We start from the raw sequence: 27,850 nt of genomic DNA, 5'->3' as shown, positions 1-27,850 counted from the left end.
TCCTTTGGTTAAAATTTCACCGTCAAAACAACAATTTATGACTTTTTTCAAATCCAATGTATTTTCCACGTAGACTCCACATCACAATATGTTGTCAAATTACATTCAAACAATGTTGATTCAACCAGTTTGTGCTCAGTGGGTACTTCCACTATGACTGGCACTGCTGAACTGTGTTGAACACAGTCAGTCAGAGAGTTCTGTCTGCTCCCCAGCGAACTGCAAGCTGCACTGCTCTCACTCACTCAGTGTCGCTTCCTGACAGGCAGGTTCACAAGTTTACACCCCAGCTCCCTGATCTCCTCTGTTCTGACTGCAGGGGCTCCCTGTCCCAGCTCTGCACTCATTCTCAAAGTGTCTAAGGAGTTAGAGGAAAGAGTGAGGAAGAGAGTGAGAAAGGGAAGAAGGCAAAAACAGGTTGGAACATTTTTCAGGGGTCCTGTCATTTTTTATCTGATCAGCCCAGAGCTGTTGGACTACAAATCAAAAGTGTACAAAATAAAAAACTGAACACAATAACACAGACAGGAGCTGTGCATTCCAGCCTGAGCAAGGAAAAATCCCATCCTGGGGGTAAAGCCGACAACTTTTCCGTGGCCCACTTACACTCTCTTTGTCTCTCCTGTGGTGGGATTCAAATTGAGATTCCGATGGCAATGTTTTGGTGTTCATCCCGAGTGCATGAGGCCTCATTTAGCAGGCGAGTGCATGAGGCCCCCCCCCAGGCAAATCCGACAACTTTTGATGTCAACATATTGATGTAGAATAAAGTTTGATAGAAGAGTCTATGGACTTTCTATGGAGTCTGATTCTCATCTCTGTTTGATAAGACAAGTATCGGATGCATACGGGACTGTAATGCTATGTGCACATAAATGAACGGCATTAACTGGATTTGATTAATTGAATGAATCAAATCAAACTTGTTCACACATGCACAAGAATGATTGGCATTCATCAACAACTATCCCGATGCCAAAGTGTAGTGGAGAAATCTTCAATGAATCCCACTTCTTCTGTCCTACATCACCAATGTATCAGCAAGTCATAACAAATGGGTTACATTGTGTGTTGGGTAGACGCGACTGAGTGTTGTATGCAAACAAACAAGGTACTGTACACTCAGCCATCACCTTAAAATGAAATGTTATATGAGTCAAAAGGTTGGCATATCATCATCTGGCAAATTTTCAGCAGGCTGTTCTCTGATATTTTATGAAGTAACCTGTCAACACTTAAGCAGCATTATGCAGTGGCTGAGGCTACAACAAGCCTACTTATCATACAGTAATTTGCACAAGACATACGGTTGAATTATGAGATAGCGATTGGGCCCTACAGAAGGGTTTTATTTTCAAAATGGGGCTTAGGGTGGTGGGAGTGATGGTGGGCGTGGAAAACGAAGCGGTAACCGACCAAATTTTTCAGAGGCCCTCCTCTTGGCTGCAGAGACAAAATGTGACCGACTGACTCAAATCGGTCTTATGTAGCAAAATTTGAAATTGTGTTTTTACTTGTGATAAAAATAGAGAGAGCTACAAAATGGTAGCTGCATTTTTGAGGAACAATGGGAAAGTAATTCTGCTTTGAAAGTTGATAAACTTGTAAACTCACTTTTGAGAAAATGGCCTTTGAATTTTTTGGTACTGCACCTACTGGAGAGCTCTCCTTTGTCTACACCCATTCAGCATTGTTCACACCCTCTTAAGCCAGCCTCATCCATCTCTTTAAGGATTCACATGTGAGGTCATGTGCTAAACACTGAGTAGTGTAGTAAAGCTTAAGACTAAAAGTGGTAGTAGCCTACAATAAGGAAACATTCCAGGTAAACAGAAAGTGTCCAGATAAAAATATTTTATAAATATTCGATGACACTTACCCAGACACACTTGTCTAAATTGATGGGTCATGTGAAAGAAATGCTATAAACCCCAGCCAAGTGGATGGGTCTCTACAGAAGGTGTAAACGGTACAGCCAAATGGTTACTTGCATAGTAGCAATATCAGAAACAGATAGTGTCAATATAAATAAAATTATATACAGTATGTACAAGAACCATATCAATAAAGATATCAGTGATAGATGAGGTAGTTATATGCATACAATCAGGGGTAAAGTGGCTGAGCAGCAGCAGGATTCAACAACAAAAATTGTAGCAGCAACATATGGCGTGTGTGTTAGGAGAGAGTCATTTGAATAGAGGCACTGCAGATACTGCTGATGACTGGTCTGTCCGAACCACGCATGAACAAGGGAATCTATATTTGGAGAGCGTGTTTCTGTCCTGCCCTTGACTTTGGTGCAGGGCATGTGATGTCCATAGCCTCTTCGTCGTAAAACTCCCTGATCTTTTCAAAAACATACATTTGTTTAGCTATGTCCAGTCCAGGTGGTGCTTGTACAGGTAGACCATATATGGGAGGAAGGATGTCAGCGTTGCGCTGCAGCTGAAACCTAGTCCCAACTGAGTCCGAACGCTCCTTAGCGACAACAACACCAGGCTCTAGAGCATCGAAACTGTAAAACAGGAAATTGAGAAAACATTATAACCTTGCACAACATCAATTCACCTCCTAAGTTTATATAAGATGAATAACCTCATACAATGCAATGAAAATGATATTCACCTGAAGTGCTGGTACTGCTTGAACTGTTGTAACAGTACGGAGTCAGGTGTTGTCGCCAGCAATAACTTTCCACCAGCACCGTACCATCCTCCAGTCCAACCAGCTGTGGGATGTTGACCCCTGTCACAGTGCTGTCCTTCACAACAACAGCAATCTCAGACAGTGTTCACTCTGGTCTTTCTGAAGCGCTGCTCAATGAGGCCGAAGCACCAGTCGGGGGCAAACTTGGTGTAGCCTGTGATCAGGAAGTGAAGGTCCAGACTGTTGTGGAGCTTGTGCATGGTCCGCCAGGCACAATACCAGAACACAAACTTGTTCTTGTTTTGGCCACTGCAGTTGCGAAGAGTTAAAAAGTAGATGGGACCTGGCTGTATAGGGTCAAAAGGATAGTGCACCTGCAAACAGCAAAAGAACATCAAGATAAGTAAATGAAAATAAAATGTTGCTGTTTTAATGCACATTTCCTGCAATTCTACACAATTTGCCATGGGACGGAGAGAAACATTTACAGTTTTAAAGCCACAGCTGAAGTCGGAAGTTTACATACACTTAGGTTGGAATCATTAAAACTCGTTTTTCAACCACTCCACAAATTTCTTGTTAACAAACTATAGTTTTGGCAAGTCTGTTAGGACATCTACTTTTTGCATGACACAAGTAATTTTTCCAACAATTGTTTACAGACAGATTATTTCACTTATGGGTCTTAGAAATGGGTCTTTACTGATAAAGGTGTGAATTGTACAAAGACTTGAAGCTAGAGAACTGTTAGACCTAAAAATGTTCATCTGAACTTAATGAATCTGTTGAGTGAAACTGAGGACCAGGATTCTGTTTTTTTTCTTCAGAAAACTGTATCTATGTGGGTCAGAAGTTTACATACACTAAGTTGACTGTGCCTTTAAACAGCTTTGAAAATTCCAGAAAATGATGTCATGGCTTTAGAAGCTTCTGATAGGCTAATTGACATCATTCGAGTTAATTGGAGGTGTACCTGTGGATGTATTTCCAGGCCTACCTTCAAACTCTGTGCCTCTTTGCTTGACATCATGGGAAAATCAAAAGAAATCAGCCGACCTCAGAAAAAGAATTGTAGACCTCCACAAGTCTGCTTCATCCTTGGGAGCAATTTCCAAACGCCTGAAGGTACCACGTTCATCTGTACAAACAATAGTACGCAAGTGTCAACACCATGGAACCACGCAGCAGTCATACCGCTCAGGAAGGAGACATGTTCTGCCTTCTAGAGATGAACGTACTTTGGTGCTAAAAGTGCAAATCAATCCCAGAACAACAGCAAAGAACCTTGTGAAGATGCTGGAGGAAACCGGTACAAAAGTATCTATATCCACAGTAAATCGAGTCCTATATCGACATAACCTGAAAGGCCGCTCAGTAAGGAAGAAGCCACTGCTCCAAAACCGCCATAAAAAAGCCAGACTACGGTTTGCAACTGCACATGGGGACAAAGATCGTACTTTTTGGAGAAATGTCCTCTGGTCTGTTAAACAAATATAGAACTGTTTGGCCATAATGACTATCGTTATGTTTGGAGGAAAAAGGGGGAGGCTTGCAAGCCGAAGAAAACCATCCCAACTGTGAAGCACGGGGGTGGCAGCATCATGTTGTGGGGGTGCTTTGCTGCAGGAGGGACTGGTGCAATTCACAAGATAGATGGCTTTATAAGGGAGGGAAATTATGTGGATATATTGAAGCAAAATCTCAAAACATCAGTCGGTAAGTTAAAGCGTTGTCGCAAATGGGTCTTCTAAATGGACAATGGCCCCAAGCATACTTCCAAAATTGTGGCAAAATGGCTTAAGGACAACAAAGTCAAAGTATTGGAGAGGCCATCACAAAGCCCTGACCTCATCCTATAGAACATTTGTGGGCAGAACTAAAAAAGCGTGTGTGAGCATGGAGGCCTACAAACCTGACTCAGTTACACCAGCTCTGTCAGGAGGAATGGGCCAAAATTCACCCAAATTATTGTGGGAAGCTTGTGGAAGGCTACCCGAAACGTTTGACACAAGTTAAACAATTTAAAGGATGGTACCAAATACTAATTGAGTGTATGTAAACTTCTGACCCACTGGGAATGTGATGAAAGAAGTAAAAGCTGAAATAAATAATTCTCTCTACTATTACATTTGAATGACTCAAACATAACAAAATCAAATCAAATTACATTTTATTCCTCACATGCTTTGTAAACAACAGGTGTAGACTAACAGTGAAATGCTTACTCCCAACAATGCAGAGAGAAAGAAAATATAGAAATAATAGAAAAGTAAAACACAATAATAAATACACAACGACTAATGATAACTTGGCTATATACACAGGGTACCAGTACTGAGTCGAGCAGGGGTAATTGACGTAGATCTGTACATATAACTAGGAATAAGTGACAGTTCATAAACAGTAGTTGCAGAGTATGTGATGATAAGTCAAAAAAGTTAGTGCAAAAAGGGTCAATGCAGATAGTCTGGGTAACTAACTATTTAGCAGTCTATATAGCGTGCTATGGTGCATCAGTACTGCTTCACATGTGGTAGCAGAGAGAACAGTCTATGACTTTGGTGACTGGAGTCTTTGCCAATTTTTAGGGCCTTCCTCTGACACCGCCTGATATAGAGGTCCTGGATGGCAGGGAGCTCGGCCCCAATGATGTACTGGGCCGTACGCACTCCCCTAGTGGTGATTCAGTTAGTCAAGATGCTATCAAGGATGCAGCTGTATAACTTATTACAGTTTATTTTTTATTATATTTTTTGTATTTTACCCCCTTTTTCTCCCCAATTTCGTGATATCCAAGGGTCCGTTTGAAATGTGTAGGTATTACAGACTGGGTCAAGAAGAGGTTGAAAATGTAATTGAAGACACTTGCCAGCTGGTCAGCGCATGCTCTGAGTACACATCCTGGTAATCTGTCTGGCTCTGCTGCCTTGTGAATGTTAACCTGTTTAAAGTTCTTACATCGGCTACAGAGAGCGTGGTCACAGTTGTTCAGAACAGCTGGTGCTCTCATGCATGGTTTAGTGTTGCTTGCCTCGAAGTGAGCATTTAAGGCATTTAACTCATTTGGTAGGCTCGCGTCACTGCACTGGGCATCTCACAGTTGGGTTTGCCTTTGTACACCGTCATAGTTTGCAATCCCTGCCACATCCGACGAGCTTCAGAACCTGTGTAGTAGGATTCGATCTTAGTCCTGTATAGACACTTTGCCTGTTTGATAGATCGTCGGAGGACTTAGCATAATTTCTTATAAGCGTCCGGATTAGTGTCCCGCTCCTTGAAAGTGGCAGCTTTAGCCTTTAGCTCAGTGCAGATGTTGCCTGTAATCCATGGCTTCTGAGGACGATGTCGTCGATGCACTTATTAATGAAGCCGGTGACTGATGTGGTAAACTGTTCAATGCCATTGGATGAATCCCAAAACATTCCAGTCTGTGCTAGCAAAACAGTCCTGTAGCTTAGCATCCGTTTCATCAGACCACTTCCGTATTGAGCGGGTCACTGGTACTTCCTGTTTGAGTTTTTGCTTGTAAGCAGGAATGAAGAGGATAGAGTTATGGTCAGATTTGACAAATTGAGGGTGAGGGAGAGCTGTGTATGTGTTTGATTGTGTGTATTCAAGGTGTTCTATAGTTTTCTCCTCTAGTTGCACAAGTGACATGCTGGTAGAAATGAGGTAAGACAGATTTTAGCGTTCCTTCATTCAGTAGGAGCCATTTTCTTGATTGCTTATGGCCCTATACAGATTTGTGGTAGTAAATAGACAGCTACGAAAAATATAGATGAAAACTCTCTTGGTAAATTGCATGTTCTATAGCTTAGCATGAGGTATTCTGACTCAGGTGAGCAGAACCCTGATATTAAATATATGTTGTTAACAAAGAGACACACACTTCCCCCATTGAGCTTACCCGACGCTGTCGTTCTATCCTTCCGATGCATTGAAAAACCAGCTAGGTGTACAGTGCCTTCAGAAAGTAATTCATACCCCTTGACTTATTCAACATTTTGTTGTGTTACAGCCTGAATTCAAAATGTATTCAAAATATATATATTCTCACCCATCTACACACAGTATCTCATAATGACATTGACGTATACAGGGACACGGTGATTGAGTTCATCAGGAAGTGTATAGGGGATGTTGTTCCCACTGTGACTATTGAAACCTACCCAAACCAAAAACCGTGGATAAATGTCAGCATTCAGGCATCCCTAGCCACATCATCAGAGCATGCGCAGACCAGCTGGCTGGAGTGTTTACGGACATATTCAATCTCTTCCTATCCCAGTCTGCTGTCCCCACTTGCTTCAAGATGTCCACCATTGTTCCTGTACCCAAGAAAGCAAAGGTAACTGAACTAAATAACTATCGCCCTTTGAGAGGCTAGTTAAGGATCATATCACCTCCACCTTACCTGACACCCTAGAGCCACTTCAATTTGCATACAGCCCCAAAAGATCCACAGATGAACCAATTTTCATCACACTGCACACTGCCCTATCCTATCTGGACAGGAGGAATAACTATGTAAGAATGTTGTTCATTGACTATAGCTCAGCCTTCAACACCATAGTAACCTCCAAGCTCGTCATTAAGCTCGGGGCCCTTTGTCTGAAGCCCGGCCTGTGCAACTGGGTCCTGGACTTCCTGACGGGCAGCTCCCATGTGGTAAAGGTAGGAAACAACACCCCCACTATGCTGATCCTCAACACAGGACTCAACCCCCTCCTGTACCCCCTTTTCACCCATGATTGCGTGGCCACGCACGCATCCAACTCAATCATCAAGTTGGCTGACGACACAACAGTAGTAGGCCTGATTACCAACAATGACGAGACAGCCTACAGGGAGGAGATGAGGGCCCTAGAAGAGTGGTGCCAGGAGAACAACCTCTCCCTCAATGTCAGCAAAACGTAGAAACTGATTGGGACTTCTGGAGACAGCAGAGGGAGCACGCCCCCATCCACATCAACGGAACCTCAGTGGAGAAGGTGAAAAGCTTCAAGTTCCTCGGCATACACATCACTTACAATCTGAAATGGTCCACCCACACAGACAGTGTGGTGAAAAAGGTGCAACAGCTCCTCTTCAACCTCAGGAGGCTGAAGAAATCCGGCTTGGCCCCTAAGACCCTCACAAACTTTTACAGATGCACAATTGAGAGCATCCTGTCGAGGCTGTATCACCGCCTGGTATGACAACTAATCCGGCTGTAACCTCAGAGATCTCCAGAAGGTGGTGCGGTCTGCCCAACGCATCACCGGGGGCACACTGCCTGCGCTCCAGGACACTTACAGCACCCGATGTCACAGGAAGGCCAAGAAGATCATCAAGGACATCAACCACCCGAGCCACAACCAGTTCACCCCGCTATCATCCAGAAGGCAGAGTCAGTACAGGTGCATCAAAGCTGGGACCGAGAGACTGAAAAACAGCTTCTATGTCAAGGCCATCAGATTGTTAAATAGCCATCACTAGCAGGCTACCAGCCAGTTACTCAACCCTGCACCTTAGAGGCTGCTGCCCTATATACATAGACATGGAATCACTAGTCACTTTGATAATGGAACACTAGTAACTTTAACAATGTTTACATACTGTTTTTGTCATTTAATATGTATAAACTTTACTCTAGTCAATGCCACTCCGACATTGCTCGTCCTGATATTATATGTTAATTAATTATATTATTTTACTTTTAGGTTTGTGTGTATTGTTGTGAATTGTTAGATATTAATGCGCTGTTGGAGTTAGGAATACAAGCATTTCGCTACACCCGCAATAACATCTGCTAAATATGTGACTAATACAATTTGATTTGATTTGAATGTTTGAAAATTAATTGAAAATGAAATACAAGCACCTTTGGCAGCGATTATAGCTGTGAGTCTTTCTAGGAAAGTCTCTAAGAGCTTTCCACACCTGGATTGTGCAACATTTTCCCATTATTCTTTTAAAAACTCTTCAAGCTCTGTCAAATTGGTTGATCAGCATTGCTAGACAACCATTTGCAGGTCTTGCCATAGATTTTCAAGCAGAAGTTAAAACTGTAACTCGGCCACAGGTTATTGTCCTGCTGAATAGGTGAATTAATCTCCTAGTGTATGGTGGAATGCAGATGGAACCAGGTTTTCCTCTAGGATTTTGCCTGTTTATTTTTTATCCTGAAAAACTCCCCAGTCCTTAACGATTACAAGCATACAGATAACATGATGCAAACACCAGTATGCTTGAAAATTTGGAGAGTGGTACTCAGTAATGTGTTGTATTGGATTTTCCCCAAACATAACTTTTTGTCCTGAAAAACAAAATGATAATTGCTTTGCCACATTTTTTTCAGTATTACTTTCGTGCCTTGTTGCAAACAGGATGCATATTTTTGAATATTTTTATTGTGTAAAGTCTTCCTTCTTTTCCCTCTATCAATTAGGTTAGTATTGTGGAGTAACTACAATGTTGTTGACCCATCCTCAGTTTTCTCCTGTTTTAAAGTCACCATTGGCCTCATGGTGAAATCCCTGAGCAGTTTCCTTCCTCTCTGGTAAATGAGTTAGGAAGGATGCTTGTATCTTTGTAGTGACTGCGTGTATTGATACACCATCCCAAGTGCAATTAATAACTTCACCATTGTCAAAGGGATATTCAATGTCTGCTTTTTATTTTTAACCATCTACCAAATAGGTGCCCTTCTTTGCGAGGCATTGGAAAACCTCCCTTGTCTTTGTGGTTGAATCTGCGCATGAAATGTACTGCTCGACTGAGGGACCTTACAGATAATTGTATGTGTGGGGTACAGAGATGAGACAGTCATTGAAAATCATGTTAAGTAAGGCATAATCAACGAGGGACTATGCGTTCTATGGCAGATAATAAACAACATGGAAGGTGTGTTCCACGACGCGCTAGCGGAGTGGAACTGACCTTCCATGGAGTTGCATTATTTGCCATAGAAAACATTTAAAAAATTAAAATGAGCACCCAGGAGGGGCCCCAGGACCAAGTTTGGGAAACACTGAATTTAGCCTACTGCCAACTTTTTATGTTGCTGACAAAGGCAGCATGTTTGCACAGTCCCTAACCGTGCATTTGCATTCTCATAAGATGCTGAAAGAATAACGTGATAGTTATAGGCCTGCAGTCAGTATCCAAATTTCAGTTACTACAGTAGGCTACAACTTCAGTGTCCAAATATTTATTTTTAGTTCAGAGAGTTAGCAGGGGAATCTGCCGCAAAATGTGTCAGTGGAAAAGCGTTCTCTGGAGTGATGAATCACGCTTCACCATCTGGCAGTCCAACGGACGAACCAGGAGAACGCTACCTGCCCCAATGCACAGTGCCAACTGTAAAGTTTGGTGAAAGAGGAATAATGGTTCTGGCTACGCCACTTAGTTCCAGTGAAGGGAAATCTTAACGCTACAGCATACAATGACATTCTAGACGATTCTGTGCTTCCAACTTTGTGGCAAAAGTTTGGGAAAAACCCTTTCCTGTTTCAGCATGACAAGGCCCCCGTGCACAGAAATGGTTTGTCCAGATCGGTGTGGAAGAACTTGACTGTCCTGCACAGAGCCCTGACCTCAACCCCATCAAACACCTTTGGGATGAATTTGACCGCCGACTGCGAGCCAGGCCTAATCGTCCAACATCAGTGCCCGACCTCACTAATGCTCGTGGCTGAATGGAAGCAAGTCTCCGCAACAATGTTCCAACATCTAGTGGAAAGCCTTCCCAGAAGAGTGGAGGCTGTTATAGCAGCAAAGGGGGGACGAACTCCATATTAACTCCCATGATTTTGGAATGAGATGTTCGACATGCAGGTGTCCATATACTTTTGGCCATGTAGTGTAAGTTATGATGAACTTCACAGGTTGGTGACCTTGATGCTCTTTTCCAATAAATATATAGTGTCTTATTCTGATGACATGATCATCTATGCTTGGCTGCTTGACAAATGAAAAGAATATCGCTCTTTTGTTCATAATACTCCTTATAGGACACATCACTGCACTCTATACTCCTCTGTAAACTGGTCATCTCTGTATACCCGTTGCATCTCTGTATACCCGTTGCTTATTTATAAAACCCTCTTAGGCCTCACTCCCCCCTAGCTGAGATACCTACTACAGCCCTCATCCTCTACAATCAACACCCGTTCTGCCAGTCACATTCTGTTAAAGGTCCCCAAAGCACACGTCCTTGGGTCACTCCTCTTTTCAGTTTGCTGTAGCTAGTGACTGGAACGAGCTGCAACAAACACTCAAACTGGACCGTTTTATCTTCATTCAAAGACTCAATCATGGACACTCTTACTGACAGTTGTGGCTGCTTCGCGTAATGTATTGTTGTCTCTACCTTCTTACCCTTTGTGTTGTTGTCTGTGCCCAATAATGTTTGTACCATGCTTTGTGCTGCTACCATGTTCTGCTGCTGCCACGTTGTGTTGCTACCATGTTGTTGTCATGTTGTGTTGCTACCATGCTGTGTTTTCATGTGTTGCTGCCATCCAATGTTGTTGTCTTAGGTCTCTCTTTATGTAGTGTTGCGGTGTCTCTCTTGTCGTGATGTGTGTTTTGTCCTATATTTTTAATCCCAGCCCCCATCCCCACAGGAGGCCATTTGCCTTCTGGTAGGCAGTCATTGTAAATTGACTTGCCTAGTTAAATAAAGGTTAAATAAATAAAAATAATAATCTCATCATGTAGGCTACACCCACACTGTATTTGCAAGCTGTTGGCTAGAGTGTATGTGCAAATACCAGAATGGGCACACTTGCTGTATAATGCTAAATGCATTTTGGTGATTGTTAGTTCTCAAAGATCTTATAAAACAAAACATATAGACCATAAAATGTATAACAAATACAAATATTTTGGATTTAGGGTAGAGTGGGGTAGGTTGAGTAATTTTTTACATTTAGCATCACTACATCAATGGAAATATAGTGGTCTTTTGGCACAACATACCCTGGGTATGGGGTAAATTGAGCACCGGGCCTGTCCTATGACAGTGGGTGATGGCAGCGGGTAGGTCAAAGTTTAATTCATGGAGTTGGGGTGTGGTATATTGCATCTATTTTAAATGTATACCTAAATTCAGATATAGATCTCTTTGTTCAATATAACTTACCCTTCCATTTCTTGACCAGTTATCTGGGACAGGGATGTTGTTTTGATGTGCCAATTCGTAGGCAAGTTCTCTGCATTGGAGGCTACTAAGCCCATGAAACTGGTCTGTGAGTTTCTTGATATGTTTAGCAAAATCTGACTCCATGTCATCAGATAAAACCATCTGTGCCTCTGCTACTCTATCATAGTCTCTCTTTCGCACAGGTACATGTTCCTTTTCTTTTGTCAATGTACCTCTTCAGTGTCATTCAGTCTATTGTTTCATCCCTTGCAGCTGCTGGAATGGACTCACTTCCTTGGCTGCTCTCTTAAGAACCTCAAGGGGGGCTAGACCCCTGCTTGTTTTACATTTGTATACGCGCGGCATGATGATGCCTGCTCTGTAACAATAAAAATGCACGATCTTGAGTTCAAATGCGTGACACATTGCAAAGATACTATGTATATTATGCATAACTCTGACAAAATGTAAATCATAATATATATGGAGTATGGTGGCCATTGGCTCAACTTACCCCAAAGCAAACATTTTGACTATATTACCCCACACAGATACAAGGATGCACTTTCATGCTAGGTTTAGGATCTCATATTGTAGTGTACAGAGACACCAACGGATGTATAAAACAATCTTACAACTATCTACCTTGATTTAGATACAAGCATCATGAATACTATAACACAATACATTTATTTGACTTTGTGAAAATCCGTTTTTTTGGACCTAACTTACTTACCACTTTTTCCATGTTGTTCGTTCCTAACAGGCTCTTCCTAAATATTTGGTCGCCTGATTCATTTGGTGTATTGTTTCCTAGAAACAAGAGGTGGCTCAACTAACCCTTAACTTAGCCCACTCTCCCCTAGTTTTCTATGCAGAAAAAAAAACCTGTACAATAACTAAGACAGGGTATCTTGTCATGTGTGCACCTAAATGCATGGCATGATAGTGAGACTTTTGAGTACAAGTAGCAACAGAGCAATCCCCTCTCCGCCCTTCTGCTTCTACATGCGCACGCACGCGTACACACACCCTACTTTCCATGGAGCTATGAACAGTGCCTGAGGAATAATGCATAGAGAGATGGATTGTGACAGGCTGGTTCTCTCTAATTCCTCTCCCTCTTTCTTGCTCTGTCTCTCTTCCTAGGAAAACATAGCATTTTCCATAACACATTGGACATGCAAGATTGCACAAAAAAAGTCAACTTTAAATATACTCACAGTCATCTCAGAAGACAGTAATAGGCTACCCCTCCTGAAAATATTGTTTGCTGCCTGCACCTTACTCAAGCTAAGGTGAGTTTGTCAGTTTGTAGGGCCTATAGTTTCTGCTCTTCATTAAAAGTCTTTATTGTTGCATGTGTGTAGCGTCATGTGTGTGAGTAGCCTAGCCCAGGGCTTTTCAAACAGGGGTCCGAAGGTACTGCACGGGGTCCGCAACGTATTTGTTTATTTAAAAAAAAAAAATGTATGTGAAAAATTCTTATTTTAAGAATATCACTAGCTGCAACAGAATACCATCATGGATACCATTTTTATGTCTCTGCGTCCGGTATGGAGGAAGTTAGAGCTAGTTTCACACGACAATGCAAACCAGTGTTAGCGCAATGACTGGAAGTCTACAGGAACAGTTAGCATGCTAGCTGTTCCTAATATGGAGGTCATTACAGTCATTGGAGCTAATTACAGGGGGTTTTCTGTATAGATAATTCTTATGTGGGCCTTCTAAGCGGTCATTTTCGGGATGGAAAAACAGTTTCAGTGTCAATTTAAGTAACCAAAACCAGATAGAAAGGATGCAGAAAAGATGTTGAACTTTAAATATTTTTTAATAACCATCTTTAATTACTAACAATCAAATAAAAGATAGACAGACAGGAAGAGTACTAAATGCAAAAAAACGGACATTCATAGTACATGCCCATTGAGTTTGTTATAACGTGTGAGCAGAGGAACACAGCATTAGCAATAGCAAAATGCATAGAATTGCAGGAAATTAGAACTTCTAAATTACCTCTCAGCTCCATGCCAAAGTGTGTAGAATTGCTCGAAATGTGCATAAAAAATGCAACATTTTCGCTCAGCTCAATGGACAAAAGTGTAGAATTGCAGAAAAGTAGCTTAAGGCCTACAACAGAAACATGTTCTCTACGCCTCCATGATATCTTTCTAGCTTCATTGACTGTGTTTAGAGTTTACATTTCCTTGTCCAATGAACTGTGAGGTTAAAATAATTCAACTGTCTACCAATGCCGATGACTTCTATGCCTACTTACAATTATCATTCCCTGGTCGCCGGTTTACCTGGGCAGGGGTCCCTGGGTAAGAAACGTTTTAAAACCCCTAACCGAGCCCCGAGCCAAATGGCCTATCCTTGCCAGAGAGCATTAGCTTAAATTCATTGTCGATCTAATAATTGAAAACTGAATCGACCCCAACACTGTAACACTGCTTGCGCGTCTTATATTATAACATCGCAAGGCGAAAGGTTACAATTTGTGGTATATTTTCTTGTAGGCCAAATGTGAGCAGTAACAAAAGCGCGGGAGGAAACGGATAGCATGCACCTGTCTCGGCTGTTTCCCTGTTATGTGCAGTCCATCGGTCCGGTTTGGTAGGGTGTGTACTATCCGGGATCCTTGGGACTTCTCTACCCACTTGAAGTTGACATTTAAAATGGTTAAGGTTAGGTAAGGGTTAGGGTACGGTACTGTCCTGTCTGGATAGCGCGTGTCGGTTTGCTCTTGGTTTGTTTTTCAAATATCACATAGGCTAGTGGTGATTCTATTTAATATGATATCGGTTTGGTAAACCTTTAGAAGCCGATGTAGGCTAACGGTAGCGACTTACAAATGCTGCCTAAATTAAGCAGAATCCATTGCCATTAGTGGAAACCAAGACTGTTCTCAGGGAAGGCCTGGTTGTAGCTAGATATTTTCGATTTGCGTCAGGGACAATTTTTGCATTTGAGCTAACCCTTTTCCTAGCCTTAATCGAATTATCCTAACCTGTCACGTTCATCCTAACCTAAATGTGGCGCCATGTCGATGGACGTTAGGTTAACTCGTTGACTGACATTTCCTACAGAGTGAAAAATGTGTTAGGGCAGGCGATTTACGTCAACAAGTAAGTAAGCAATAATGGACCAAGCAACCACAAGTTGTACCACTAGTATCTGAAGTGTTCCTCATGAGGAGGGCTACAACGAAACGGTGAGTTGAGCTATGACGTTATCAACAAAAACATAAAGCTTTCTTGGAAATCCTAAATGGGCTTAATTAAAATGTGTCTAGGCTGCTAATATAACGACTGAAGCAATTAAAAAACACCAAATTACATAGTAGGCCCGCCTTTCAGTGTCCTGTTCTTGTATTGAATAGACGTATTATGGCAGTAGGGATGGATGGGTGACGAACTAACAGTATTGGTGAATTTAGATAGCCATGTGATAACTAGGCAGGCTAACTTTAAACGAAAGAGAATGGGCGTATTGAGAGAAGAAAGGTGTTGACATGGTATATAATAGCATTATCATAATGGCATCATTTTCAGGAATATGCCTACTCACTTTACAAAGTCAGCCTATAGGCCTAATACCGCTGAGTGATTGCACATGTTACAGTTGACATTGGTCTCATACTACTGGAGATGAGAAGGGCTACACATGTTTCGTGATTATCCTTGACTGGCGGTGAGCTGAATGCGTGATTGGGAGGTCAAAGTGATGATAGGATAGGAGTTCTAGCTGGTCACAGACTTCAAACCCACTCTGACAGGCCACCAAGCTCAAGGCAGTGAGGTCAGATGTCATGCATTAGCTAGTTCACAAGGGGCGCAGTGTTTTCTGTGCCTCTGGACACGGAGTACCTGTCACAAAGGGAAAGTTCATCTGTCTGCTCTTAGACAAGTACAACATTTTGACCCCTGTGGCGTAGACCTACAGAAATGGCTGCAAAGTATTCCAACCTCACATAACGATTGAATCAAAGGTTATTCGGCAGCAAACGAGAGTGTTGGAGCAAACCTTCGTAGGAGACATACGGAGCGGAATCACAACCTTCACAGAGGCTTTTCCCCTGTGAAAATATCCATCATAGATATGTCCAAATTTCAACTGTTCTGCGGTGTGTGGGGGAATCCCTTTGTTTCCTCGTCTTTGTGTCGGTGGTTTACAGTGGCCCATGTGCTCACGTCAGGTTGGTTTTGATACTGAGAAACCCCCCCCCCCCCCAACCAGCAGCAATAAACCCCCCAAGGCCAGAGGAGGCCCCACAGTCATAGACCTGCCTAGGCATGCACCTGCCAAGCCCCACAGTTTCTGCTCCTCTGTCTACTCCCCTACAGCGGATTGCCCCGGCATTCTGCCTCTGTCGGCTAAGGCCCTGCTGTGTCTGTGCTCCTCTCCCACTCGGTTGAGACACGTCGTTCCTGGCTTCCAAGTAGCTAGGCGAAGCAGGCAGGCTCCGCGTGATATACGCACAACGCTCTGTGTGCGCGCGATACACCTGGCACCCACAGACTTCCCCCTCAGGTATATGACTCTCATTAGCACCTAGCCAAAGACACCCCTTGCTTTCATCTCAACCGTGTCCGTCACAGACAAAGTGAGGCGCATCCTTTATAAACAAAATAAGACAGACACGCAGAGCCTCGGCATGTAGTCTAAACACGCTATGTCCACAAGAAAGCCCCGTGTGGTTAAGTAATTGACTTCATCAAGACATCCACACGTTGCCTCCGAAACTGGTGCGTCACCACTGCAGCAAACACACCAGGGAGAGGGGAGGCGAGCCGATTTGCTATTGCCATGCCAGGGATTGGCTCCAACACTGCAGGCAACTCCGTACAGGGGCCAGGGCATCCACTCAGGTCTGCCCCATGGCAGACTGGGTGATTAATGGGCAGTAGCACAGCTAGCAGACTGTGTAATTACGCTACTTAGTCACTCAGTCACTCCAGACAGAGTGAAGTCAGCAACACTTGAATTCAGTGGGATTTCTGGGATTGGCAGATGAATTGATAGGTTTTTTTGCTCGCGCCCGAGCAAATACGGCCTTAAATGAATGGATAAGAGAAAGAAAATGGATAGGTTAATAATGATTACTCCCAAATTACCAGCAAATCAGTCAGAAGTCAGTTTTCGTGCAAGGGAACATGAAATGTTAGGAAACTATTCAGTTGATCTCATTGGGATATGTATTTGTGAATACGAACACATATTTCAGGTGCGTTTTAAAAGAACAACCCCAAGCACATTAAGTAAATTAGCGGTCTGAAACCTGGGTGAATGCAGGTGAAATTATTGTAGCTTTACTTGGCTGGCATATTTTTGTATTTTGAAATAGGACTGCTTACTATAAGGGACCTTGATATAGTCACCAGTCTTGCCTCACATCTTTATTAAGTCCAGAAATTGCATGAGCTTTCTGAACATTATAGGTCAGTTAGTACCACATGTGGCAGACCAGGCGTTGATGGCTGTTGATGGCCTCACATGTTCCTTCAGCTCAGCTGCATTAATAGCCAAGCCATTCAGCCTGCTGTCTCAGTGGGTAAGCCCCATTGGCAAGCAGTGATACATGGGAGCCTGCTGTAACAATGCTCACCTGTACTCCAAAGGAGATCAAAAAACAAAAGTGTGTGGCAGGAGGAGGAGGGGGGTGGGGGAGGGGGGTGGGGGAGAAAGCAAAGCGCACATGAGCTGTGAACTTTTCTGAGGGGGGATTTTTTTCCCCCTCTCACTTCAATGGCTTTTGTGTCAGGGTGGGGTGGGGTGCAGCGGCGCACTAATCTGTCAGAGTCAGAGGCTGCCGTGATAGGGTTGCGCCCCGCGGGGGGCCTGAGGTCATCCCGAGTGGCGCTCTGATCTGATCAGCAGCAATTGTTCCCCTATGATCCTCTCCCTCTCTCTCTCTGTCTCCCTCTTTCTCTCCCTCTGCCTACCTCTTTCTCTCTCCCTGTCTCAAGGCCTCCAGCGGCACTCAGACAGCCCAGGCTCGGCAGTGTGTCAGAGTGTCTGCAGTTACATTGGCAAGGCCTGTCTCGCTGATCCTGCTGCCGTGTAGTGTGGTGTCGCTGGCCCTGTCTGGGGCCCCTGGATTCTCTGTTTTACAGCACATACAGTACACATTCTCTCTCAATCTCTCTTGCTCACTTTCTCTTTATCTCACACACACACACACACACACACACACACACACACACACACACACACACACACACACACACACACACACACACACACACACACACACACACACACACACACACACACACACACACACACACACACACACACACACACACGTGCATTAGCTGGCTCTCATCTTACACTCAAACACACAGTCACAGTTGTACTTAAAATGGGCCCGGGAACTACACACATAAAATCCAATGCTGTGTTCCAGCTGTATCACACTCTATGTATGTCTATGTATGCTGATAAAAAAAGCAGTATAGCAATGTCATAAAACAGATAAGGATCGTGAATGTTCAGTCTCTGAATTAGCTTAGAGTACGTAAAGATGCAGTCTGGGATCTTAAGCACTTAGAAATTCGTAACATATTGTATAAATTGGAATTTGTAAAATATCTGCCTGAAACTGGAGCATCACTTTAAAATCTACAGCAATGCAGATGTGGTGCATGGGGAATTGCGCCACATCGCATACAGATGCAGGATCTTAATTTGAGCCAGTTTGCAACAGCGGGAAAATAATCCTGCAGCAACAGGAAATGTGAATGATTATTATTATAAAACATTATTTTTTATTTTACCCCCTTTTTTCTCCCCAATTTTGATCTTGTCTCATCTCTGCAACTCCCCAATGGGCTCTGGAGGCGAAGGTCGAGTTATGCGTCTTCCGAAACATGACCCACCAAACCGAGCTTCTTAACACCGGCTCGCTTAACCCGGAAGCCAGCTGGACCAATGTGTCGGAGGAAACACTGTTCAACTGATGACCGAGGTCAGCCTGCAGGTACCCGGCCCGCCACAAGGAGTCGCTAGAGCGCGATGAGCCAAGTAAAGCTCCCCCGGCCAAACCCTCCCCTAACCAGGACGATGCTGGGCCAATTGTCCGCCGCCCTATGGGACTCCCGATCATGGCCGGTTGTGATACAGCCCTGGATCGAACCCGGGTCTGTAGTGATGCCTCTAGCACTGCGATGCAGTGCCTTAGACCGCAATAAATGTGAATTATTATGTGGATTATAATTAATGGACATTTTTTGTAGGGGTTGATACATTTTTCATTTGTATTTTCTTAACCTTGAATACACTACAAGTTTGCATTTCCTGGTGTGCAGGAAAAACCTCAAGTTAAGATTCTATATCTGTAGGTAAGGTAAGGGCATGTTTGTGTGTTTATGAAAGTGGCTTACACTTGTGAATAAATAAACAATAAAACTACAAAATTCCATAACTACTTTATGGCAAACATAACAGCTTCTGGAAGATGCCGTGCAGTTTTGTTTGAGCTTGTCATCACAGTAAGCATGTTAAAACATGGACATAACTCCCCCCCTTATCTTAGGAGAAAAATCTGGCAATTAAAATTAATTACTTCAATGAAACTATAATGGTTTCTGGCATCCCTGGCTGATCTGGGCTGTCTCGTTGTGGTGATTAATCCATGTTTAGGCACATCTAAACTCAGCAAAAAAAGAAATGTCCTCTCACTGTCAACTGTGTTTATTTTCAGCAAACTTAACTTGTGTAAATATTTGAATGAACATAACAAGATTCAACAACTGAGATATGAACTGAACAAGTTCCACAGACACGTGACTAACAGAAATGGAATGATATGTCCCTGAACAAAGGGGGGGTCAAAATCAAAAGTAACAGTCAGTATCTGGTGTGGCCACCAGCTGCATTAAGTACTGCAGTGCATCTCCTCCTCATGGACTGCACCAGATTTGCCAGTTCTTGCTGTGAGATGTTACCCCACCAAGGCACCTGCAAGTTCCTGGACATTTCTGGGGGGAATGGCCCTAGCCCTCACCCTCCAATTCAACAGGTCCCAGACGTGCTGAAAGGGATTGAGATCCGGGCTCTTCGCTGGCCATGGCAGAACACTGACATTCCTGTCTTGCAGGAAATCACTCACAGAACAAGCAGTATAGCTGGTGGCATTGTAATGCTAGAGGGTTATGTCAGGGTGAGCCTGCAGGAAGGGTACCACATGAGGGAGGAGGATGTCTTCCCTGTAACGCACAGCGTTGAAATTGCCTGCAATGACAACAAGCTCAGTCTGATGATGCTGTGACACACCGCCCCAGACCATGACGGACCCTCCACCTCCAAATCAATCCCGCTCCAGAGTACAGGCCTCGGTGTAACGCTCATTCCTTCGACAATAAACGAGAATCCGACCATCACCCCTGGTGAGATAAAACCGTGACTCGTCAGTGAAGTGCACTTTTTGCCAGTCCTGTCTGGTCCAGCGACGGAGGGTTTGTGCCCATAGGCGACGTTGTTGCCGGTGATGTCTGGTGAGGACCTGCCTTACAACAGGCCTACAAGCCCTCAGTCTAGCCTCTCTCAGCCTATTGCAGACAATTTGAGCACTGATGGAGGGATTGTGTGTTCCTGGTGTAGCATGGGCATTTGTTGTTGCCATCCTGTACCTGTCCCGCAGGTGTGATGTTCGGATGTATCAATCCTGTGGAGGTGTTTTTACACGTGGTCTGCCACTGAGAGGACAATCAGCTGTCCGTCCTGTCTCCCTGTAGCGCTGTCTTAGGCGTCTCACAGTACGGACATTGCAATTCATTGCCCTGGCCACATCTGCAGTCCTCATGCCTCCTTGCAGCATGCCTAAGGCACGTTCACACAGATGAGCATGGGCATCTTTCTTTTGGTATTTTTCAGAGTCAGTAGAAAGGCCTCTTTAGTGTCCTAAGTTTTCATAACTGTGACCTTAATTGCCTACCGTCTGTAAGCTGTTAGTGTCTTAACGACCGTTCCACAGGTGCATGTTTATTAATTGTTTATGTTTCATTGAACAAGCATGGGAAACAGTGTTTAAACCCTTTATTATGAAGATCTGTGAAGTTATTGGGAATTATCTTTGAAAGACAGGGTCCTGAAAAAGGGACGTTTCTTTTTTTGCTGAGTTTATATGCCAGCCCAATGGTGAGGCACAGGGAGTTTTAGGAATGCCATATGTCCATTACCACACACTGAACTGCACACAAACACACACACCCAGTCAATCTTAGATCACACAGACACAGATCACATATCATCAATAGGTAAACCACAAAGGAAAAACAAAGAAATGAGCGTGTGTTGTGTTTGTGTCTTGTTATTGTACATGGGGCGTTCCCCAGAGGAGAAACAAACAGACAGGTTAGTGTGTGTGTTATCTTTCGAATCATCAGGGTCTCTGGAGGCTAACAAGAGGGAGCACTTTGAAAAGTCAATACGAATAGGTCATATCCCTTCCCTGAAGAGGGGCTATTAGCTTCTGTTACTGGGGGGTGGGGGGTGGGGGTGGGGGGGTAGCAGCACTCAATTCCACTGCATTAAGCGCTCATAAATTCAATAACACTCACCGAGTCAAACCAATCCCCACAGAAAAACTAAAATCAACGCCACCAGCTGCAGATCCATCTATGAGCACAGAATATATTAAACCAATGAGACAAAAAAAGCTACATTTGTATGTTGAGAGGCAATCCTCTTTTTTGGGACAATCTGCCTCTGTGGAGGGCCTCCTCTGGCATATACTGTATAACCCTCCCTGTCACTGAGGCAGTGAGTTCAGAGAGGGCACTCTATTTTACTCAATGGCAGCAGATCCTATAGATAGATAGATTCTCCTTTAGAAAGCTGTATGGAAAGACTGGGAGACTGCGTAGGGTAGGCGCTAGGTAGTGATACTATGTCTGGCTGGGGTGGTATGTGACGTACTCCCCCCCCCCCCCCCCCCCCCTCTCTCTCTGTGTGTTGCAGGTCCCTAGCCCTGGGGCAGCAGTACTCGTCTCTGGGCTCCCAACCCATTCTGTGCGGCTCCATCCCTGGCCTGGTGCCCAAGCAGCTGCGCTTCTGTCGCAACTACATCGAGATCATGCCCAGCGTGGCTGAGGGCGTGAAGCTGGGCATCCAGGAGTGCCAGCACCAGTTCAGGGGCCGGCGTTGGAACTGTACCACCATCAAGGACAACTTAGCCATCTTCGGCCCTGTGCTGGACAAAGGTAGGCTTCTTACTGTAACAAATATACTCCTCTCCCCAATGCCTGTATACTGCTAATGGAGGTATTTATGCGGGATATAATTTATATATTTTTGGGGGATATATGAATGACAGCCAAGTATCATATAAAACATATAAAAAACGAATTGATGTACAACAAGAATGAAATTGGACTCCTCTGTAAAAGATGAGATAATCTGACTTCAGCAGGGGTTTGCAGGTTCTAGGGGGTTTGCAGGTTCAACTCTTTCTCATAGTGGTGATAAAAACATTAAAGGACATGTCAGTGAGAAAACGGGAAACAAAGAATGTAAACAAGTGTGAGGAAAGTACAGCAAGCTGACATAGGAATAGAAGAACCCGTTACTCTGCAGCTGAGCACTGCCTGTCCCCTGTGCTCCGGCTGACAAATGACTCACAGGGGAATAACAGTAATATACACCTTTCCTTACTGCAGTGAGAAATGAGCGCCGATACAAGGAGGGACACATTACTCAACGTCCATCCATCGCTCTACCTTCAACATCGCGTCTTCTGAGTTTGTGTGTCTCCTTCTGCGTTTCCCAACCTTGTTGCCGTTTTTAGACAATGAAAGAAGGTTAGTCAGTGTTGTGAATCTCGCAAGATTAGCTCGCACAATTCAATTTGATACGCATTTGTTACAGTTGACCCACTGGAGATCATCTATCGGGCTTTTCACACTAAATACTAATCATCAACGGTCTTAACACTGACTGGTTGCTTTAAACAATCTGAATCAAAAACACAGAACGCACAGAAACAGAACTCGGGGGTGCTCGGAGTAGGCCATGAAATCCCTAATGATGAAGATGGGGGTTTTTGAGTTGTGGAGTGAGGCTGCTGATTGGAAATGAATTAGCCTGTGTGTCAGAGTGGAAGGGATCTGGGCAGGAATGGGCAGTGTGAACCTCCCTCGCTCTCCTCAATAAAATAAATAAAAAGGGAGAGGGGAGGCCAAATGAGATTACAGGCAATAGAAAAGGGCTGGGGGGGGGCTCAGCTCAACCCCTACTGTGCATGAAGACCAGTGCGCGCCTCACACAGCCCGGCTCCCACGGACGCTCCATTCACACGCCCTTTTGACTCTGTCATGAAAACAGGCTGAAAGGGAATCTCCCAACCTACCCCGGGCCGGCACGTTGGGGTGAAGTGGAAGGAAGGCAGGGGGTGCTGGCGAGGGAGGGGGGGGCAGCCTGAGTCGGAGTGACGGGCAAGGGGTTGGCGAGGAGGGAAGGGGCCCCAGACCAGGGTGGCTATACCAGTCCACCACCACCTTAACCACTATGGGGGGAAATGGAGGGTGGAGGTGGTGGTGGTATTGGAGGATGGTGTTTCAGGGTGGTGGCAGAGGGAGGGTGTGTGGGGGGGGGGGGGTTGTTAAGGGAATGCCAGCTCTGGGCAGAGCGGAGTTGTGGGGGCGCGAGTCGCTGGGCCCTTTGTGTGGGTAATACAGTGTGACACAAGGGAAACAAAGGCGGATTGATGGGCCCAGCAGGTAGCAGGAGCAGCGCTAGCCTTGGCTGACAACCAGAGCTCCAGGGGCCCACAGCTCACAGGCCCCTGTTGTGGAGAGCCCAGCAGGGCTTGCCAGGGTAGCTGGGACTCCCAGTCGCCTCCCAACCAGAGGTGTGTGTGATCCAATCAAACAAACATTCACAGGTTTTAGCACAAAAATGTTGCTTTATAGCTGTTTACTTAGAATGAAGCACACTGGGGGGGGGGGGGGGGGGATGTAGATTGTGGACACTTGAGACAATTACTTTAGTCATGGTTTTGTGACTATATATTTACAAGATGTATGAACTGATTAGATAATGTGCGACATGCTTTCATGTAGATAAGAGGTGATGGTTAATGGTAATCTAGTGACTTAATACGTTTCCACTTCCCTGGATTTCCCATCAGAGCAGCCATATGACCTCTCACCCTATTATGAACTTATGACCCTACTCAGCCGTTCACATGAAGGTTTCATTCAAACAAAGGATGTGTAACTTAAAATGCTAAAATCAAAACAAAAACAAAAAAAACGGGTAACCTCATGAAAGGCTGTGAACGCTAATTAACTTTATGAACGCATGAAATGTCCCCTGGCAACCCAGACTACACCTTTTGCGATTATGATTCTCTCTGTTTAATGCAAATCAGCACTACAAAGACTTGTAGATCGGCTTACACTGTAGAGTAACTAACTTCCCTGCAGGTATGTAGCAGAGAACACTACTAACTACAGTCAGTTTTAGGGGGGCTAGGCCTCCCTAGATTTAACAGTGAATCCATTGCGGAGTAGGCCCTCCCCTTACCCTCCGGGTTTGCGTGTGTGTGTGTGCGTGCGTGTGTCCCTGCCTGTGTGTGTGCAGTCTGAGGTGGTGCAGCAGAGAAATGGATGAGCCCACAGTAAGTGTGCTGTGATTGCGAAACAATGGTGTCTGGTTACATAATAAGCTGTTGCGCTCAAAGGAGGCGTAAGTCCATCTCTCAGCACAAACACAGCAGATGCCCTGCTCAGTTTCTACCCAGAGGCCCTGTGGGCTCTGACAGAGGGAGGGGAGGAGAGGGGGGGGATGACAACATTCCTGAAACACTATCCAGATGCAAAACGGCACACCTCAGGGATGACAGGAGGTCACCGAGATCTCACTGAGCATTAGGCCCGACTGACACCAGCCACAATAGGTTGATGTCACAGCCAGGGGACATGTCGGAGCTGTGAAGGGAACGGCACCTCCATACCTTCAGGCTCTGATCAGGCCCTACACCCAAACAAGGGCACTGCGTTCATCCACCACTGGCCTGCTGGCCCCCCTACCTCTGAGGAAGCACAGTTCCCGCTCAGCCCAGTCAAAACTGTTCGCTGCTCTGGCACCCCAATGGTGGAACAAGCTCCCTCACGACGCCAGGACAGCGGAGTCAATCACCACCTTCCGGAGACACCTGAAACCCCACCTCTTTAAGGAATACCTAGGATAGGATAAAGTAATCCTTCTAACCCCCCCCCCCCCTTAAAAGATTTAGATGCACTATTGTAAAGTGGTTGTTCCACTGGATATCATAAAGTGAATGCACCATTTTGTAAGTCGCTCTGGATAAGAGCGTCTGCTAAATGACTTAAATGTAAATGTAATGTCTACTGTAGCCATCACCACGACGTGTTCCAAAAATCATAGGTAGGTGAAGTTAAGTTGAGAGTCGAGAATTTCACCGTGTTTACTAAACAGGTCAGAGCCTATTGTTTTAACTCCTCTCACGGACTTTTCTCAGATTTTTTGGTATTTATTCTTGCAGTATCCTTTTCATTGAAGCTGGCAGCAGTGAAACTTGCTGCGTTATGATGTGGCACTAAAGATTGATCCATTTAATATACTCTCATCTTTTTCTCTCTAGCGACCAGAGAGTCGGCGTTTGTCCACGCCGTCGCCTCAGCAGGGGTGGCGTTTGCTGTGACTCGGTCCTGCGCCGAGGGCACGTCCACCATGTGTGGCTGTGACTCCCACCACAAGGGTCCCCCGGGGGAGGGCTGGAAGTGGGGCGGCTGCAGCGAGGACGCTGAGTTCGGGGTGCTGGTGTCCAGAGAGTTTGCCGATGCCAGAGAGAACCGCCCTGACGCGCGCTCTGCTATGAATCGGCACAACAACGAAGCAGGACGCACGGTAAATAGGCCCACACTGAGGATTTACTGTACTGCACAACACGCTAGTACACGCTATACAGTTAACTATACAACTGTTGGTAACACAAAGCCATGCACGTAATGGAAATACACATATGTACCACAGTTTACTACACAGCCAAGCGGGATGCAGTGTATAAACTTAAGTACATTCAGTACACATATATCAGTAGATAATGATACAGGACACACCCTGAACACACCCAGGCCTGTAACTAAAGAAAGATAAAAAGCACAGTAGCAAAAATACAATGAACAAAGATCTGCTTGTTTGGCAATCGGATGGAATTATCCACAGTAAACATTACAGTACCAGATTACTAATTCTATGACAGAAAGGATTTTGGTATTTGACTTAAGTTCAGTCCACATTTCTGCGAGTTTCTGCCTGAAAAGTAGCACTTCAACTTGAATGATTGGGTAATTATCTGATGTATAAAAAAAAAAAAAGCCCTTGCCTTTCATGCCTCCAATCCTAACTGAAATTCCCTGAGAGACAAATAACCAGAGTTAGTGTGAGGGGGAAGAGAAGGGAATCAGCTCGGACTTAAACCATCACTCGCTGCTGTCATTGCTCACTGCAATATCTGGTGAGCTACTCCTCACCGACATGCTGAGGGGCAATTGGAGAGACCACACGGCAACAAGACAGTCCTTTGATCTGACTAGACAGGAGCAGGGAGACCACAGGAGCTGCAAAATGGCAGGCAGCCCAGTCAGGACCCCTTTCTCTCTCTCAACCCTGATCCCAGCCGCCCCACCTGGCCCTCTCACGCTCCGTTGTTTACCTCGGGGCCCCTGGGAGATGCCAGGGGCCTGACAAGCCCAGGACATGATGTCAGAACTAAGAACCTTTCCACCCCTCACCGCCCCCTCTCGCCCAAAGGTGCCACAAACACCTGCCTTCCGCCGCAGCTGGGGGAATTCTGCAGCTAAATATAGTTGGGAAAACAAATCTAAACAAAGGTGGAGAGCCAGCCGCTTTGCTGACGTAAACGCAGTGACTTCAGAATGAATTAGCGGCTGCACGCTACAAATGCCTGCCTCTGTTTCACAGCTGCCTGAGCCACACCTGTAGACCCAGCCAAGTAGCATGTTGTTCTCAACCTACAGGTTGGTACTCGGTAGTTACTAGTCAGGTTATTGATAAGAATAGTTGTTCGAAAATGGGCTGTCTGGTGATAGACTAAACAATGAGGGCGATAGACAAAACAAACATGCCCCTAGACTAAACAAACTGACACCCAGACTAAACAAATCACCATCAGACAGAATGTGTTATATTGACAAGCTACCAATCACATTTACTGTACACTGTGGTGAATTCCTCTCTGTTTCTTTTTCTCTCAGACCATCCTGGACCACATGCACCTGCGCTGTAAATGCCATGGCCTGTCGGGCAGCTGTGAGGTGAAAACATGCTGGTGGGCGCAGCCCGACTTCCGCATGCTGGGCGACTACCTGAAGGACAAGTACGACAGCGCCTCGGAGATGGTGGTGGAGAAGCACCGCGAGTCGCGCGGCTGGGTGGAGACGCTGCGTGCCAAGTACGCCTTCTTCAAGCACCCCACGGAGCGCGACCTGGTCTACTACGAGGGCTCACCCAACTTCTGCGAGCCCAACCCGGAGACGGGCTCATTCGGCACGCGCGACCGCTCCTGCAATGTGTCCTCGCACGGCATCGAGGGCTGCGACCTGCTCTGCTGCGGCAGGGGCCACAACACTCGGACTGAGAAGCGCAAGGAGAAGTGCCACTGCATCTTCCACTGGTGCTGCTACGTCAGCTGCCAGGAGTGTGTGCGCGTCTACGATGTGCACACGTGCAAGTGAGAGCCTGTGCGCTCGCTCGGACAGAATGATGGACCACAGCGGCCATCGCAGACACACTGCAGTCATCGCATGCATACAGACTTAAGTACAGACAGACACCAATGGGGAATGGCATTTCTGTACTGGAACTCTATACTTCTGGACCCTTGTAATACAAATGTCCCTCATATCCTTCTTCCAAGCCCTGCATCCTCCATATGGGATGGCCACATTTCCACTGGAACAATCTCAGTCAGTTTGACCAGTTCCCATTCCTGCAGTATTGGGCCATGACCCCTTCTTTATTTATTCCCCCCCCCCCCCCCCACACACACACACACACGGCTGTGGTACCGAACGTGAAATCATT

The 27,850-nt window shown here is 45.1% G+C and overlaps 1 protein-coding gene across 1 annotated transcript in view; it reads left to right on the top strand.

Moving 5' to 3' along the window:
- LOC106589299 (proto-oncogene Wnt-3) overlaps window positions 1-27,648 on the top strand; it is a 37,030-nt gene extending 9,382 nt beyond the window's left edge. The window contains exons 2-4 of the mRNA XM_014179084.3: window positions 21,740-21,981; window positions 25,386-25,651; window positions 27,022-27,648. Of these exons, the coding sequence (XP_014034559.1) occupies window positions 21,740-21,981; window positions 25,386-25,651; window positions 27,022-27,501 (988 nt within the window). The 3' untranslated portion in view covers window positions 27,502-27,648. The remainder of the gene's footprint in view (window positions 1-21,739; window positions 21,982-25,385; window positions 25,652-27,021) is intronic.
- The last annotated feature ends 202 nt before the right edge of the window (window positions 27,649-27,850 follow it).

Source organism: Salmo salar, chromosome 28, assembly GCF_965601325.2.
Source record: "Salmo salar chromosome 28, fSalSal1, whole genome shotgun sequence".
Classification (NCBI taxonomy): domain Eukaryota; kingdom Metazoa; phylum Chordata; class Actinopteri; order Salmoniformes; family Salmonidae; genus Salmo; species Salmo salar.
The sequence above is the reverse complement of the archived record's forward strand: the minus strand, read 5'-3'. Positions and strand labels throughout refer to the sequence as shown.